The 18,113-nt window shown below is 38.9% G+C and overlaps 2 protein-coding genes and 1 non-coding gene across 3 annotated transcripts; all 3 read left to right on the top strand.

Annotated features, from left to right (window-relative positions):
* The first annotated feature begins 3,360 nt into the window (after positions 1 to 3,360).
* On the top strand, positions 3,361 to 5,040 carry cd83 (CD83 molecule). The gene is made up of 5 exons (XM_030782608.1): positions 3,361 to 3,450; positions 3,548 to 3,669; positions 3,997 to 4,231; positions 4,318 to 4,409; positions 4,618 to 5,040. Exons 1-5 carry the CDS (start codon positions 3,399 to 3,401, stop codon positions 4,744 to 4,746), a joined length of 630 nt encoding a protein of 209 aa, XP_030638468.1. The 5' UTR covers positions 3,361 to 3,398; the 3' UTR covers positions 4,747 to 5,040.
* A 1,635-nt stretch (positions 5,041 to 6,675) lies between these two features.
* On the top strand, positions 6,676 to 6,757 carry trnas-aga (transfer RNA serine (anticodon AGA)). Its single transcript has one exon. It is a non-coding gene; the product is annotated as a tRNA-Ser (tRNA).
* A 204-nt stretch (positions 6,758 to 6,961) lies between these two features.
* On the top strand, positions 6,962 to 10,732 carry cfap418 (cilia and flagella associated protein 418). Its single transcript, XM_030783148.1, has 6 exons — positions 6,962 to 7,101; positions 7,762 to 7,861; positions 8,024 to 8,082; positions 8,216 to 8,281; positions 8,748 to 8,843; positions 10,579 to 10,732. Exons 1-6 carry the CDS (start codon positions 6,962 to 6,964, stop codon positions 10,730 to 10,732), a joined length of 615 nt encoding a protein of 204 aa, XP_030639008.1.
* Positions 10,733 to 18,113: the final 7,381 nt, after the last annotated feature.

The raw sequence follows: 18,113 nt of genomic DNA, 5'->3' as shown, positions 1-18,113 counted from the left end.
GACAAACAATGTATGCTAATATGATGTGACTATAAAATTACACAAATCAGACAGCAAAGAGGGCACAGTAATGCACAGGATGCACACCTAACCTTCTCTGGTTCAGGTTATGCTGTCTTGCTCCGTATTTTTAAAAAAATCAGGTCTGCATAAAAACACTCATTATATACTGGCCTATAAAAAGAGATTAGAGTTAGGCTAATAAGTACATTTCTTTATGTAGAAGGAATTTAAAAACCTAAAATGCACATGATGATAAATTCTATACATGTTGAATATCAGCATACATTGTTTTCTTAGAGGTACCAGAATCAACACAAAAAATAATGTTATTAGACACAAAGATAACAACTACATCCAGACCACTGCCTAAACAATTGGTACACTAACTCTAATCTGTAGTTTTAAAGGCATTCTGTCAGTTCCTCTCTCAAAATGGATAACCACACCTGCACTACATCTTGCATAGATGTGAACTAACTGGTCCTGAGGATGAAAAGCAAATAGGATAGTCTGCAAACAGTCAGGAGCCCTTGCTACATGGGGAGAACTCTTTTTTTGCTCTTATAGTGGCATAGCTAATATAGCACGGCGGATTGTTGGTGTAAAAACAAACAGCACATCCAGACCTCACAACAATACCATTATACATTGGACCATTGTACCATTATATGTCAGACCAAATGTACCATTACATGTTTGACCATTCCAAGTGATTCATGGAAGTGAGTAAGAGGCTGCTTTTCACTTGTTATGGAGCTATTTGATCAAAAATTAGTCATTTCATTTAGGACACAGATAGGCAGTTGCAGGCATGATTACTTCTCTGTTACTCGTGTATGATAAAATTAGGCTGTGATTACACTATGACTGCTGTATAGTGTTTTGATATGTACATCCAAAAAAACATGATATATACATGAAAGAAAAAAACTGCAATGTAAGGTAATTGCAGTCAGTGGCAATGTAAGGTAACTGGTCTATATCCACCAGTTGAAGCACCTGTTGCTGAACCGTGTGATGTTCTAACAACTGCAAAATAAAGGCCCCTTTTTTTAAAAAAGTATTGCATGTTCATGTTACAATAAAGCCATCCTGGACACAGAAAAAAAAATCTTACTGTCCTACAAAGAAATCACATGCAGATTCTTGGAGAGTGCCTCAGGTGTTAGTGGGAAGACTCTTGAGGCCTGCATAGATCCCAAAGAGAGTGAGAATGGCCAAAGCGAAAATTACAGCTGGGGAAAGTCCTACAGGGGTGGAGAAGGGGGGGGGGGGTGGTCAGGTGAGACTTTTTTCACGAGAGAACCTGAAATTTTTTGTTATTTACAATAGGATGAAACTTTTTCTTTACCTATGTCAGCATTAATTTCCAAGTTTCCTCTGTTTGTTATATCTCCTGATGACAGTTTAGAGATTTTGCCTAGAGCAAATGTTGAATAAGAATAATGAATGATGAAAATTCTGCTGTCTGACAAAAAAAAAAAAAAAAAAAAAGAAAAACAATAAAATGTTCTAGGAAAATGCTAAATTTACCTGTGAAGTGTACTCTGTGCTCGCTAACAAACTCCTTTTCATGATTAGGGGGGAAAGAAAACGTGTTCATTTCAACTTCATTTCAACTGATTACGTCAACCAATGTGGTAGAAGAAAAAGGAAATAAGATTTACCTCTGTGCACAGAATAGTAAGTGTAACGTTGACACAATCTCTGAGAATGATTATTCCTCGCAGTACATTCTTGCATGGACTCTTGCAATCAGAAGAAGTATTTGAATAGGTGGCAAGGGACTGCAGGAAATATCAATGACAGACAAAGGGCCATTTTAACCAGTTCATCATTAGTGTTGGATTGGTCAACAGTAAATGGGATGATATTTCATTATACAACAGTCATACAGATAACTTCCATCACTGCTCAACCAAAACACAATATTCCTTTGACTAATCTCTTACCCACATATTACTGCAATTAGTGCCAGCAACCACTGATCGCTTTGCCTGCAAGCTGCCTTTTTAGCATTGCTCACATCCTCTATGCAAGTGATTTGTGAGGTGTACTGAGAGTTGCAGATTTTACTGAGGCACTCCTAACGTGCTGTTGGTGCTGGACAGCCCACTGTTAATGCAGGGTGGGTGGATTGGGCCCATTATGAGTTTATAGTTATTTGAAATATTTTTCATCAGTTATTTGTAATTAGCTCTATACATGTAGCTAAGTGCACTTACAGTCTTTTTCAACGTCCAGATTTCTTCGCAGTGTGCATCTGCCTTTGTGCACTCAAATTTGGCAATATATTCAGAGGCTCCCTCGGTGCAGTAGTATTCCTCAAATGTTTCGGTTATTGGTGTGGACCACACATGGAAAACTGGGACAATACCAAGACTGTATAAATATTAAACCACCCATACATCTAAGTGAAACCAAAAGCCTGTGACCTTGCCGGGCCAGAACATCTAGGGGATTCCTGTACCAACTGGATTCCCCCTCTGAACACTCTATGCGTGGCCAAAATAATGGCAGTGGAACTACTACACATATTCGCAGACTCTAAACGAAATTCCGGAGTAAAACGAGTTACAAGATTAAATTAGATCAAATCATTTGGACTAAAAATAAATGAATACATACATTTTAGAATCGAAACCGCAAGTAATTCGAACTTTCGATCTCTTCCATGAATTTAGGGGAAATTCCTGTCAAGGGGATTTCCCTATGACGACGTGTTATGCATGCACTGTTTACAAACACTCACAAATTAACATAATTTGTAACTTATTTTTTTCCCTACCAAACTAGAAGACAGTTTTAGACATGTAATTTAGTGTGACTTATTTTCTAACTCATCTGCTGAAGACACTTATATCAGTTAAAAACGTTGCCAGTTCTAACGTTACACACGGTTTAGGCTACAGCCTAAAACTCATTATATCTATAATTCTGCCTTTATCATATCACGTCCTTTACGAGAAACAAATAAATCTCCGCTTGTAATACAACTCGAGTGCGTGAAATTCGTTTGTGGAATCATAGGCTAAGACATCTTTCCCAGAGCCATAACTGAGATACGCTTTCGCAAATCGAATAAATCTACGTCCACAACCTAACTGAAATTTAGGTTTAATAACTTACTTTGAAAAATTGTTACTGCTGATGTGATCCACACTCTCATGTTGAACTAATGTACTCGGGGATAAACTCTAAGCCAGGACAGTCTTCTCTGTACGCACTGGAAAGCTAAAACATTGACGCATGTGAGAGAGAGCGTGCGAAAACTTCCACTTACGTCACGCTTAGGGAAGTTAAGGTCCATCTATATAAGTATATGAGACCTTTCCTTTTCACTACCATACGACACATCGGAGCTATTACGCTAGAACGAACTGAGATCCTCTGCGATGGCAAGAATGGATTACCTTTTTATCAACGTTGTCTGTCTTCTTATAACTGGTAAGAATCGGAACATTTGTCATTTGCGTGTATGTGTTCGGAGTACGAAATTTAATCGTGATTAGATTCTGAATAGTTTGTTTCCTAACTTTAACAGCCAGAGCAGTTGATAGTATATCAACTAAACAGACAGAACAACTTTGTGGCGAAGACGCTGTTTTGACTTGTACGGCATCACCCAGACCTGGAGTCTTATACAGATCTATGATATGGTACAAGGTAAGATTTCAGTTGTACTTGAACCTCTTAAATTTATAAAATTCTTGGAGAGACGTCTAACTTCATAATAAGTGTCACCTTTCTGACCGTGAGTTGACAGAGACTGGGATTCAGTTTGAATACAAACTCTTGTTTACATCTGTTGACATGTTTTTTGATTGGCGATTACCGTGATTCATTGAATAAAAGATAACCATATCATGTTTTGTAGCCAGTATGTTTACCTTCATAAAAGTGAAAATAAGAGAGCTATTCAGGTTCAAAGACCGCAAAGTCATTGCTCCTCTATTGATATGACTCAACTTTTTTATAATCTGCTTTGAAAAGGTCACTGGAGAGCCCTCTGAAAAGCTGACTGGTTTACTGATGAAGAAGCTGACACAAAATAATGACACAGTTTTGAGGTACAAAAGCTGGACACGACATGTAGAGCTGTCTGAGGATTCCCTGGATCTATTTCTGCCCAATGTGACTGCAGAGGATACTGGGAAATATAGATGCTTCATGGCAGCTCCTGTGGGTCATCAGAACCAGGAGGGAGATGTCCTCCTCACAGTCTATGGTGCGTAAGAGCAAGAATAACAAGAGAAGATATAAACAAAGTTTCAATTAATAAACTGATGCTAAAATACAGTTGTATTTTTGTAGGTTGTCCAGAATCCAGGAGAAAGGATACATTATATTTGGTCTGCGCTATAGTTTTGCTTGTGGTGGCACTGCTCCTGTTCACTATAAGTTATGTAAGTAACCATGTCCACTGCTTTTTCTTGTATGTAATATTTTAATGTTGTGTACCGATCAGGGTCTTGCTTTTTAGTTTTAAAAAGGAACATACTAAGGCTCTCTTCTGTAAAACACTTTTAACTAAGATTGATTGTTATAAGGAGCTGAATGCTTTCATCGCATTTTTGATTGAAGTTATTAAGCAAAAAATTACCTTCATCACAGGTTTGCCTGAGGAATACACTACATAACAGCAAGAAACTCTTCAAGACATCCCATCAGTCAAAGGATTTGATCTATACCATGGATTCAAAACAGTCAGGATCCAAGATTTTTCCAGAGGTCTGTGTGTGATGATGCTGTGATGAAGTCACCGAGAATTGAATGGTAACATAACAGTGCAGTGAAAGAAAGTGAGGCTGACCAGAAGAGATGAATGGATGCCTCAGGATCTTGGCTCTCTACATCTTCAACATGGGAGCATGAAAAAAGATCAGTGTGTCAGTGTGGAGTACTGTTGGTGTTGACGACCAAAGGAGAGAAGGAAAGAACAAGAGAAGGCTTTCAAGAAAACACCAGATACTGTGTGCTTGGTGCTGGCCAGATTGAGGAACGGGGACAGTACCTTGAGAGTTTGGGGTTTTCATTCTTACCTAAAACAGAAAAGTTTAGAGTCAGTTTCTTGGCTTAATGGTTCACTGTGTTCCTACTATGTGTAGTTCTCATAATTAAAAGTTTCCGACTACCTCATTAAAAGTAACACTTCAATTTACTGGGAATGTGATGCAGCTTTAGTGATGACTTTTTGTTGCTACTGCAGTGAAACGTTATTAATGTGAAAATTAAAATGAATTTATGTCAATGCATTGGTCATTGAAAAAAAAATCAAGTGGTAATTTTTTTCCTAAAAGGTTGTGTTACATTTGTTTGATAACATAACAATTAGTAAGTGATTGATTAAATGTATTAAATTAAGTATTAATTAAATGATACATGGATTTATTTTAGTTATTAGTAACTAGCTATTTAATCACATCATCTCCACGTGAGGACAATTAATTATGACATCCCATGGCTTCATGGTTTACTCTGAGATGGAAACATAAGGTCTATCAACAAGAGGAAAGGGAAGAACTATCAAGAATAAAGACGAAAAACTGTTACTAACCCTGTCAAGTCAGGACATGGTTACTAAAAGGATAAAAAAAAGAATTGGAAAACTAATCATATCAAATTTCCCAACTTGGTCATTCTGACTGTGTACTTGCACAGTCAAAGCACGCATCCTATACTTCTCTTTTGGAGCAACTAAAATGTCAAAGATGGAAGAGGACAGATTATGAACACAGGACAGAAAGTGGCAGTGAATACAGTTGTAAGGATACAGTTGACAGTTTAAAACTGTTGGGACAGTGTTAAACACATTTCCAAGCACAATAATGAGGAGGACATGGGAGGCAGAGACAATCAATAGACCATAAGTGGATGTTGTAGAAACATCAATGCCAGTAGGATGTGGTTGTTTGCTATTGACATATATATGTCTTTTAATTATTGACACCACACTATAAACGAACCTCTCTAAGTCACAGTGATGACCCTGATAGTCTGTATGTCTGTTAATTGTTCATAGGTGGTAACAGTTTGGAAATGTCAATTTTGATTTCAGTGGTCTGGTATCAGATTAAAAACTCTTTTAAGATACACTATTTAAACCTATCACTGTGTCGCTGAAACTGTGTTATGGAACTCCACAGAGTTTTAATTTGTGTCAGCCTGCTCTGTTACAGTTAAAACATGACTGGTCCTTGGGCCACATGTAAGGCTGTGCAAATTGGCAGTGTGCAATATGGTGGTGGAGGGAGTGCTGATGAGCTAGTTTTTAGGCGGTCAGGTGTACTATGAATCTAGAAATCACTGACACATTGTTGAAAAAAAAATCTGGTCCACTGGCAAAATGCTGATATTTGCATCTTTCTGCATGACAATAGGTATTAACTGGTAAAAATATGAAGATGTTGCAATGGTCATTCACACCGACAGATTAAACACAACTAAAAATGTCGTTCGAATGCAAGGGGGTCATAAACACAGAACACATGATTTCAAAGATTTAAAAGAATACTGTACGAAAGAAGACCAACTTATTAAGGGTCTAATAAACAGACTGAAAGAATAAGTAGTCGTTTGGGGCAGGGTGTACAAAATACATGGATTAGAATTTTGGTTTCTCAGAAGATAGCTTTTCAGTTGAAATAGCTGTATTTGGCGATTTGTTAGCAGGTTGTCGTGGCCGAGTGGTTAAGGCGATGGACTAGAAATCCATTGGGGTCTCCCCGCGCAGGTTCGAATCCTGCCGACAACGCACTTTTTAAAGTGTGACGTTCCAAAATTTAGGAAATTATCAAATTAAATGTAAAATACAGTACATTTCATATAATCCTACCTACTGACGTGCCTGAGGAATTGATCAACATTGCTTCGTCCCCTCCTGGATAACTCCCAAGCAAACAGTTAATGCGCAGACGCACACATCTCTCCGGCAACTGGTATAAACAAAAAGTCAACTATGGCGGATGACTTGGATGACTTACTGGACGAGGTCGAAACAAAGTTTTGTTGTAACACTTTGTTATCTGCACAACCCCTCAGCAATTTTAAAAGGGACCAGAAATGTTCGCAGTCTGAGAAGATAGGCTCAACAAGCGGGTACTGCCTGTAGAGTATAAACAAGATATTAGTATACGTTAGCTAAGGAGCTATCTTAAGTAGAGTGCGTTTAAACTAGCATTTTCGTTAGCTTTGGCAGTCAATTAGCATCCGATTAAATGCTCTGGTCTATAAGGAATCTTTATAGGAAGGGTAGTATAGCAGCAGTCGACTTACTCGGTTTTATCAGCACATGGTTTGTTACAAGCGACATCGTACACAGTTGACGTGGATTTATTTTTGGTCGAGCCATGTTGTTAGCTAGCTAAATAGCAGATATTGCTGGCGAGCCAGAGCAGGTAAACATAGCACTTAGTCTACCCAAGACATAAACTTTTCGCCGGCCAGTGTACTTATACCATCTGGCAAGCAGGGTAAAAGCACGCATTATAACGTAGAAAGTTTAATCGGGTTTTGAATTAAATTACCAACAATAGTTTACCTCTTGTCCTCTATCTCTACTGCACTGCCAGATAAAAGTCGTATTCTATGTTTCCAGCTAAGAAACAGAAAATAAGCATCACTCCTCATAAACTATGGTGAAAGACTTATTTTAACGATGGCTGTTAGTCAATACGTGCAGATGACATGCAGATTTTAACTAATTTCTTTCCCCCAGAGTAAAGTATCACTATTCATAATATATTGGTCATTTCCCAGCGCCACACGACCACAGACACCTAAAGAAACAGATAATGAAATCGAGAACCTGATTCAAGAGATACTGGAAGATGAGGATTACCTTCCTGTGAGTTCAGATGTAAGTTAGTCTAAATTTCATACCAGTGTGTCAGCAGCCTCTATAAAGCCAACACACAGTAACAGAGTATAAGAAAGTTAACAAGTGAAACTATACTTTAAATCACCCTCTTTAAAGAGACTATGATGAACGTGTCCTTTTGTTTGTTTGTAAACTGAACAGAAATCCATGCAAGTCACGGCTGACTCAAGAAATCCATTGCCACAAACAAAGTTAAGAAAGTAAGTGAAGACCTCAAATTCATGTAGCAGAACTATACCTAGTTATTGGCCTCATGAAATTAACATGCACAGAAACTTTTCACAGATTTCTTTTGTACATGTAAATCTTATTTAACTGTTTAAATGTATGCAGATGTTACCCAGTGTTTTTGGGAGGAAGCTCAGTAGCGACTGGAGTTGGAACAGGTATATCACAAAGGTAAAATGTGTTTAATATACCTATGTGCAGGTTTAAGTTATGAATGTGACTCATACAGTATTCCTTTCAGCAATGCAATGGAAGCAGAGAGGGCGCATGTGTTGTTACTTAGCTCTCAGCCTATGTTTGTGTGCTACTATAGGTTTCATTCCTGTATACCCAGTTTCCAGTGTTGGGAAAATAAATGCCATGGTATGTCGGGAGATCTTGGAGGATTGTACTTTTCTAAACTGACACACAAAGACAGTAGTGCTGCTCTTTGCCATTGCTGGAAATGTGTCCTAATACTTAACGAACACTTTCTTTTTGCTCAATGTTGTAGTGCTTTTGTAAACATATGTATGCAGTTTATTTGCTGTAACATTCAGTTCATTTCAGTTTGTCTTTTCAGGATGTAGGCGTCTTTGCAGGTTCACTGTGGGTGTGCATTTTCTTTGTGTGTTTGATTGTATTCATGTGTTTTCAGAGCCTGCAATGAGCTAAGATGTACATCTTGTGATTTCCGCATTGCCATATTCGATGATTATGAGTGGGACAGTTCATGTGATTATCTCTTTTTCAGGTAAGCTCATGTTTGACTCTTGACTCTGATGCTCATCATTTTCTAGGTCAGGGAGAGGAAGAGACAGAAATTCTCATGTAATCAGGAGAGGGCAGCAGTGGCATGTCTTTTAAACTGCATTTTGAAGGAGGAAGCATGACAAAGGAGTGATATTCTCCATTTAAACATTCAGATTGTTTACATTTTTTATGTAGGCATTGTTAATAATGTTTCCTTATAATTTAACTATTTATCTGAGTAATTGAATTATTCATGCACTCTAAGGGTAATAGAAACAGAACAATACAAGAAAGAAAGCATTGGTAAGGGCTTCGTTAGAGAAGAAGACCTGTATTATGCTGGGGTAAGCCCGAAACTTAACCATCGTGTCTATGTTCAGTATTTGCGGTGTTGAGAGTAGGAATTATAATTCTGTACTGAAAGTTTGTCAACAGCGGTGGTCCTTAGAATGACATCATAATGTGGAGTGGCACTTTGAAAAAATATGTACAAAACATTTCTGGAATTCATAACACAATTTCATAGTTATCCATTATGAAATGACCCATTTATTCACTGTTTGTGACCATTCATCATGGTAGGCAGTAGTGCATTCTTTAAAAGTTTCTGTTTCTCACAACAGCCCTCATCGCATTGTGTCTTGTCTCGTATTGGTTCGCTCTCTGGAACATTAACACACACACACACACACACACACACAAACAAAGAAAAACCAAAAGAAAAACAGCGGAATTCTCGACAGAATGCATTGTACACAATTTTCCACAGGAATGCGTCATTTCCTTATCAGCTTGTTCTCTGTATCTTAAAACGATGTGCTTCCTTAGCCTAAACATCAAACACACAATGAATCATTTACGCCATTTTCTGTGTTGAGATCTGATTTCTCTGCACTGTGCACTTTGTGCAGTAGGCATATACTGAGCCCAGCTCTTAACACAAAGGATGCGCAAGTCTTTAATGTTTTAATGACATGCTTTTGTTCTTTTGTGAGCTTTGTTAAGGTGAATTTCTCCAAAGAGACTTTCAAATGAATGCTGTCGAAACGGAACGATGTAATTGTTTCGTCATCTTACCCCATTAGGGCTTTTTGTCAAAATGTTCGACACCCTGTCAGAACATATGTACATGAATTTGAAAACTAACACACCAGAAACTCTTTTTGTCAGAACCTGTATGTTCCTACAGCTGGTAAATACTCATGCATTTTTTTTTTCATTTGAGGTCGTGTTGGTATTTAAATGGTAACTCACACTGCGGTGGGGTAAACGTTACACAGTATTAAGCTGTATGATGTATGGTTTGCTGTCAGAGTAGACTCGAAGTCAGTTGACCCTTAAAAGCTCTGTACCGAGTTTGCGATGATTCTTGAACGCTTGTTTACAGGTCACACGGCCACTCAAGCTTGCTCCTCTTTCTAAAGAGAAAGGAGTGGTGCATTTGAAACCCTCCTAACGAGTGATTCGTTTTGTTTGTTGTAACGGAGCAGAAATACACAGTCAACCTGTTCTGGAATCAGTGAGACTGTGTTTATGCATTTGGGCATTCAGTTCTACATGGTGCTACTGTCTGACATATTCTGAGGTCAAACAGAATAAGTGTGAGTGTGTGTGTGTGTGGGGGGGGGGGGGGTTTGGGCTTAATTGGAGGTCTGTGGTCTGCTTCACCTCTTGAAAAACCTTCTAGCTTGCACAGTCTGTTGCCTGTTTTTATGGGCGTTTTTTTTTGTCTGCAGGAATAACATGCCAGACCATCATAAGCTGAAAGCCAAGCTGAAGAGGAGGAAGGGGGCGCGGGCGTACGCCTGCCAGTGTAGCTGGCATTCTGCCCTTGCCCTCACAGATTTGAGAGAGCAGCACCAACTTAAATGGGTTTGTGGCAAACATTAACTCTAACCAAGTTATGACTTTGTTTTCCTTTTTTTTTTTTTTTTTTTATCAATTTCTCTTTTTAATGCAGTATTGTTTGTCTGTGTAAGTCCATCATGATTTCAGAAAATGCTGGCCATTTTCCATGTTGTCATCTATATTCTATGTGCAGTGTTCCTTGCATAGTAATTAAGAAGTAAGATGTCTGTCTATCAGTTCCTCTGGTTTTGTTAATACGTAGTTCATGATTCTGAAATGAGATTATGGGCTGCCGCTTAATTAAAGCAGACGTCGTCTCATTCACAATATGGACTGTAGGTGTGTGTCCCATGTCTGTGTGTGAAATAAAGGATAAAACTGACTTTAGGCCTCTGGAGGTGAAACACATCCCATGGATCACAGATCAGTCCATAGATGGCATATTTCGGCTTGGTTGTGGATATATTGTGAAATTCTGTAATACTGTAAAATTATCTGGTACTGTACTATGTGAGTACTTTGCTAAGAGAAACGTATGCCTCTGTGGTTGCTGTGTATGCCAAAAACGTGTTATACAACTGATTGATATAAACAAATGTATGACACAGTTGGAGGTCTTATGTAGTGTTCAGTGCGCATTACTTTGGTACTTGTTACTAATCCATTAGTTGTGTGTATATACTCTGAGAAAACTATTTTATAGACCAAAGATTTCTCCAGATGAATGGACTGAACATTTTATTTGACAGAAGTACAAATGAACATCTTAAGATTCTCTTCACTTTGCAAAATAAATTAAAAAAAAAATGCTTGAAGCAAACATTCTCAGTGTCACATTCTTTCACCTGACTCAGGTATTTTCCATATTGAGAACCATCGTCCCAGCGTAACCATTGCACTAGTTTTCTGAACGTAAATAGTGACTGTAGTCTGCAATGTCGTCATAATCGCCGTCTGAAGAGGACTGGCTCGAGTGGGTCTCCTCTTCATCGATGTCGGGAACGTTTTCGTAAGCATCTTCAGATGAAGTGCTGTTGTCATCTGGAAAGCAGAGGGAGAGAGCTCTTCACTTCATCCACATTACATTACATTGTATGGTTTTTTTCTAATTTGGTTTTAAAAACACTGTATGATCTTATTACTGTTTTCACTTTCAGTATATACATATGTATATATTTTTTTTTAATCACACATTGTTTTATGCAGTCAGTACGCATGCACGGAGTTTGAGAACATACTGTTTGATTTGTTGTGAGGTATAAGAGGCTCTTAATTGACTTGTTTTCTTTTTTAAAGTGGACATTTTCTTCTTGTAGCTGATGAATCAGATATGTCTCTCGTTAGAGTTGCATGCCTATTAAATTGAATCTGGTACTCACAAATGAAACCTACAAGGCAGAGATAATGTCCTGCAGGGTTTTTTTTCCCTCCCAGTTGCTCTGAACGACCACTGGAGTTAATGTAATCTTATGTAGCCTGGTGCTGGATTTTGAACAATTTTAAGATTTTGAATAGATGAGAATTTAATAGTTATTCAGTCAGATCAGTACCTTGGTTGTGGGTGTATGACGGATGATAACTCTGGCTGTTTTGCCCTGGTAGACTGTTGTAGTGGTTCACAGGAATTTGCTCCAGCTGCTCAGGAAGTGGTGGGCTTTCCTCGGCTTTAGATGAAAAAAGGGGAAAAAAACACCTAAAACTTACTAACCTGCTGAGTAAACTATGTTTTTTTTTTTTTTTTTTTAATTCTCATTTCCTATATTTTATGCATGATACAGTATCCTGTGCCCATTTTACTTGTGGTTTTAACCATTTACTGACCTGATTTCAATAGCATGTCAACGGCAAGTCCTGTGTTTTCATAGCACTCTCCAGACGAGGTGCTGTCAGAGTCAGAGACGTTATCTGCAGGGAGAAGATGTAGAGGTGTGTGAGGTGTGTCACTTACGCTTTAGTCAACCAACACTCGTGCACTGCATTTACAAACCGTGGGTGTGTCCTGATGGGTGATTAAAGATGATAATATAATTTGGAAATTCGCTGCACTCAGATTAGTAACATTTATATTGATTTTACATCAGTTTAAGTTTTTAGCAGGCTTTGAAATGTTTCAACCACAGACTGTTTGCTTATCTGCGGCCTTATGCAACAGGTTATTTTGTAACCGTAGAGAGTATTCTTTTCATTTTTAGTTTTATGGAAATTTTCGTGCGTGCACTCACGGTCTCCTGTCTGTGGAAAACTGTTGACGTTCTGAAACGAGTGTGTTGAGGCTGTCTCCTCAGGATCAAAGGTGTTTACCTCATCTTTTACAAACAAGTGACAAAAGGGATCAGGATCACACCAGAATTACGCTATAACACAAAACTACGAGACTGGGGGAAGGTGAAATCAATATAACTGACCTAGTGTCTCGTGTGAAGGCCTATTTACATAACATTCACCGGAGGATGTGCTCTCTGAATCAGCATTGTCACCTGGGCCACAGAGATAAGCTTTAATGGAGTATATACACCGTTCTCTTTCTTAGTTACACTCCATATAAATTCACATTCAGGTGCTACACATGACTAATTTGAGTAACTGTAAACGGACATGCACAGGAGAATGAGCAACAGCAAAATATCTCACCAGTGTTAACTGCTGTATTTTTTTCAGAGGGGATATCACAGAAGTTTCCTTCGTACGCTTGGCTTGAATTGGCTCCTTCTGTCGAAGGATGAACTGAAATCAGACGTTTCAATGAGCGTGGCATGTTATCAGTATGTTGTCATCCGCACTCTTTAGAGGAGTTCAAAGAAAGCTGAGTTGGGGGGAGAGTGTGTGTGTGTGTGGGGGGGGGGGGGTGTCTACTGGTTATTATAATTTGAACGGATCTACGAATGTAATTTTTAGACTTCTTACTGTGACTTCTTACACCAGCAAACATGATCATAGACATCTCCATCATTTGGCAGGATTATTTTGCAAAGGTGATAAGATAAAAGTTGAAATGAGCTCACCGTACAGGTTTTGTTGGACATAGTGTGGCAGGGTGGGCCAGTGAGGCTCATAATCAGAGCCACAGGAGCTGTCTGTACTCTCCTCTCGCTCCTCTCTCCTGTTAACATGTTCATCTGGAGAAGAGTCGGATGGGAAATAAACACACGAGTCGAAAATGTATGTGAAGGGAAACGTCGGGGCGCCTTGCTGTGTTCAGTAATGCATTTCTAACATGGATCTTTTTTTGGTGATATTTTTTTTTTTTTTTTTTTTATGCAAAAGCTTTTGGGTCTAACCGGAGAAAGCAAAAGCTGAAAAAAGACAGACCGCTACATCCAGAGGCTTGCGTAGTGACTCCTAGGAGGTTGACGCTGTCCGTTCTCTCCCTCTGTTGCTCAGACGCTATGGATGTGTGGGAGTTGCTTTGCCTTTGGTGAATCACACATGCTGGAAACACCAAGCATGTAAGAGAATGATATAAACCTCAGAGAGCCACAAAACAGATGAGGTGCACTATCTTTACCAGCTTCTTTTGAATAAGGAAAACCATCATTTCAACAAGGGAGATGAAACATGAAGGGCATCTGTTTTCTCACATTCTTGGTCTGGTAAAAAAGGGTTGTATACGTAAAATTAATAAAACATAAACCCTTTTAAAATAATAAATATGTTTTGGCGTAAAATGATGCGTGACAAGGGAGATTACACAGCCTATTACCGATGAGTTATATATGAAAGTCTTGCTTAAAGTGTCTTCTTGCTGGAAGGAAGATGTGATAAAACCACACACACATACACACATATTCACAAGTACTATTAATACAGCAATCAGACATGTGCATTCATGCATTTGAGCTGAGTGTAGCGTCTTGAAGTTTAATTAAACACGAGCATGTTAAGCAGACTCACCGCGTCTTTTCCTCCGCAATAAACAATGTGTTGCGTTAGATAGGAGCAGCAGAACCAAGGCAATTGTCAGAAAGATACAGCCTAGTATAGCTGCAGAGACGCCAGACTGGCTGGTTTGAGGTACGAGCACAGTAAACTCTGAGAGGGAAGACAGAATAGTTTAAATTCTTAAACCATCTGGCCCAGCTGTGGGTTCATCTTCAAAAGAATACAACAGAGTATGAATGTAAAATTACGGATCTCTTACCTACTATAATCTTTTTTTTTTTGTTTATTTGTTAATTTGACCATTTCATTACAATCCTTGTATGAACATTACCTGTTGTCCCAGTGGTTGTGGCTTTTGTCTCAGCTGTGATGTTGTTTGTGAGGGGAGCAGTGGTGCTTCCTGTATGGGAAGGGGAAAGGAGACTAGTCACACTGAGGCAGTTCATCTGATTGCATTTGACCATGGCTTCATTCTGGTGAGTCTGACTGCAGAGAGCTAGCATGCTGATGAGAGCTGGGACTTCCTACTGCAGCCATCAGTATTTCATCAGAACCGCTGATAGTCCCAGGTCCCAGTCTCTTTCTGACCCAGATAACTACTCTGGGCAGTGATTACCATTAATGCCTCAGTGCCCCATTTGAAGACCCAGACACATGGAAATTACTCTCTCAAAATGTAAAACATTTTACCCTGATGTGAAACCTCAGGGCCCACACAGCTCTAACAGGACTGTGTCAGAGAACGGTTCCACCACAAGGTTGCAAGTTCATAACCTCCAACACACAGAGAGAGACAATTTTCCATTGCTAGGGACCAATTATGATGCAATAGTAATTTCACTTTACTACTTTGTCTGCCAGTGAGGTTATTAGAAAAACCACAGATTATACTACTTTTTATTTGCATGTCAGTTAAGGGTGGATATATATAATGACTTTAACATCGAACATTCTTACGTTCTTATTAGCATTGGGTACCTGAGCACACTACCCCGGAGTCTTCCTTATGGCCGCAGTAGTAGGTGTTATTTCCAAGTCTCAGGTCCTCGCATTCCCAAAGGTTCCTCTCGGCACCGGTGCAGTTAAGTCCATTCACATGAACGCGACCAGAACCCGCTCCAAATTCAGACCCCTCACCCGTCACACTCAGGGCCGTGCCGCAGTCCAGCTGGGCACACACCACTGCACCACTTTCTAGGCTCCATTCGTCATCACACACAGTGCCCCAAAACCCATTCAGGAGCAGTTCTACTCGTCCCTCGCATCTGTTCTTTCCGCCGTCTAATCGAACGACATCATGCTCTAGGGGCAGAGAGTCGTGTTAACCAATCAAATCACTTGACCAAGATGTATTTTATATCATATCAGGCTCATTTAGATTTTATTATTGTCGCATTCACTGAACAGTGTTTGCAATCTGGACAAATGCTGTTGGATGACTCACCGCAGACTACTTCAGTCACGTTGTTGCATTCACTCTGTGCAGCTTCGGTGCAGCTCAGCAGCTTGGAGTTTTTGTAGATGCAATTTGTCAAGCACGCATGTGGTGCTGTTCCATTTTCTTTTAGTTTAAACAGTCCTCCACAGCCAAGACTCTTGCAGACTTGTTTCATCACATTCTCGCTGTCCTGCTGGTGAAATTTCACAGGTATTGTTGTGTTCTGATGAGGAACTACCAGGATTCCAGAACAGACCTCAGTCAGCCTTGGGATCCAGGTTTCATCTGCATATTAAAATAAATAGAAATGAAAAGAGTTTTAACTTTTATTAATAGCCATTTTATTAAATGTTTTTCTGTGTTTGTTTGTGATGCAAGCACCGTTTAGGGTAAACTTGAGGAGATACAGCACTGAGGTGGTATTATTAAACCAATCTACAGTATCTTTGAACTTGACTCTGGTTTGTTTCTCTTACAAAGCATCCTCTTAACTTAGGTGGAGCAGCAAACAATATAGCAAAAGACCTAAGACTGATGGCATTGTTGTGTTTGTACTTGCAGAGGTACAAAATTTGTAGCACTAGACTGCAACACAGCCACATCCCGTGAGTCACTTCCTGTGGAAATGTCAAACAGTGGCATGGGGGACACGGGAGAAAAAAAAAAGTTGTGTTTTTTTTTTAGAATATTTATGGCATTAAATAGCGAGTGTGGTTTTAGAGTATGAGGTTCTTTTCGCATGGTTGTATACCTTGCAGGCAGCAGAGAGTGTTTTGGAGGGGGTGGTTACAACTCAGACACTGACGCATGAAAATATCTCAGTACTGCTGAGGAAAATACATTCCAACACCTCAGGAATTACTCTTTCTAAACAAAACAGGACATCTGATATGGCAGAAGTAACTGGAAATTGATTTAGGTGTCCCAAGTGAAAACAAGGATTTTCCATTAATATAATTAGCATCTATTTCAGAGTCTGGCTGTGTCCTAACAAGCGTATATCTCTAAGGGTAGGATTTTCCACTATTCTTTCTTTCTTTCTTTTTATAAGAAAATCATCTTAGACTTTTTACATAAACAGCCTCGCTAAATGGCCTTTTGTTTAAAGAATAGTGAGGTTCCATGGTAATATGGTTCCACGGAGAGATGAAATTATCTTTGACAAAGTTCTGGACACAGGCTCATTAACTTGAACATACTGTTGGCAGTGTTAAAGGTTCAGGCCTACGTTAGCATAATAACGATCATTTTTCTTACTCTGATTTACCAGTCCTCCGTCTTCGTCAGACACCGAGGAGCCCTCCTGAGCATTATCAGATGTACTGTTAGAAGCTGGAGACAAAAATAAGGTACAGAAACTATATTTAAGATGTTCTACAACATTGCAATAGTATGTAGGAAAAAAATTTATGCAAAAATGAACAATATAAGTTAGTTCTGACATACACGTTCTTTGTGTCCATTTAGATGAACACCTTACAGGAGGGAAAAGGTAAGCTAATTGAGTTAAGACTCTTTGAATTTTCTTTATATCCTGTACCGCTTACAGGAAAGTTTTTTATGGTTAATTGCACATCAATTATCATTTTCGGGATCAATACATTGCTTAAAATTTGGGCCGGGTGGTCAGTTATTTGTATAGTTAATGGAAAATTCTTGGATTTTTCATAGACTTGCACAGTTCCACATATCTCCAGATCTCAAATCATTAGTGAAGCATTTACACTGACATTAACTCAAAAGAACAGAGATGGTAATCGATTAAAAGATGATCATGAGGATGAGGATGAGGATGAGGATGATGATGGTGATGACAATGACAAGACGAACATTACGCGTAAATTATCACACAGCAAGTCTACCCAGGGTCATGAACAGTGCTGTCACTCTATTGGAGTTTTTTTTTTGTTAAAAGTGGAGAGTGGAGGTTTGGCATTGGTTAAATGTCTCTCGTTTCCCACATATGTTAAATATCAAAGTAATACATACCTTTCTCTAAGCGTCAGAAGGCTCAGATATTGAATATGTGTGTGATGTATGTGAGACAATAGTCAGAAGACATTTTAAAGTTTAGAGAATTTTGCAAAACAAACAAGCAAAAGCAGA

The sequence above is a fragment of the Chanos chanos genome, chromosome 8 (genome assembly GCF_902362185.1).
Source record: "Chanos chanos chromosome 8, fChaCha1.1, whole genome shotgun sequence".
Classification (NCBI taxonomy): Eukaryota; Metazoa; Chordata; class Actinopteri; order Gonorynchiformes; family Chanidae; genus Chanos; species Chanos chanos.
The sequence above is the reverse complement of the archived record's forward strand: the minus strand, read 5'-3'. Positions and strand labels throughout refer to the sequence as shown.

What these genes read in the sequence shown, in the direction of transcription:
- cd83 (XM_030782608.1), top strand. Translation starts at nt 3,399, where the DNA reads ATGGCAAGAATGGATTACCTTTTTATCAACGTTGTCTGTCTTCTTATA. An exon ending in GATCTATGATATGGTACAAG is followed by an intron (nt 3,670 to 3,996) that starts GTAAGATTTCAG and finishes TGCTTTGAAAAG; the next exon opens with GTCACTGGAGAGCCCTCTGA. An exon ending in TCCTGTTCACTATAAGTTAT is followed by an intron (nt 4,410 to 4,617) that starts GTAAGTAACCAT and finishes CCTTCATCACAG; the next exon opens with GTTTGCCTGAGGAATACACT.
- cfap418 (XM_030783148.1), top strand. Translation starts at nt 6,962, where the DNA reads ATGGCGGATGACTTGGATGACTTACTGGACGAGGTCGAAACAAAGTTT. An exon ending in CCACAAACAAAGTTAAGAAA is followed by an intron (nt 8,083 to 8,215) that starts GTAAGTGAAGAC and finishes AAATGTATGCAG; the next exon opens with ATGTTACCCAGTGTTTTTGG. An exon ending in GGAACAGGTATATCACAAAG is followed by an intron (nt 8,282 to 8,747) that starts GTAAAATGTGTT and finishes ATGTGTTTTCAG; the next exon opens with AGCCTGCAATGAGCTAAGAT.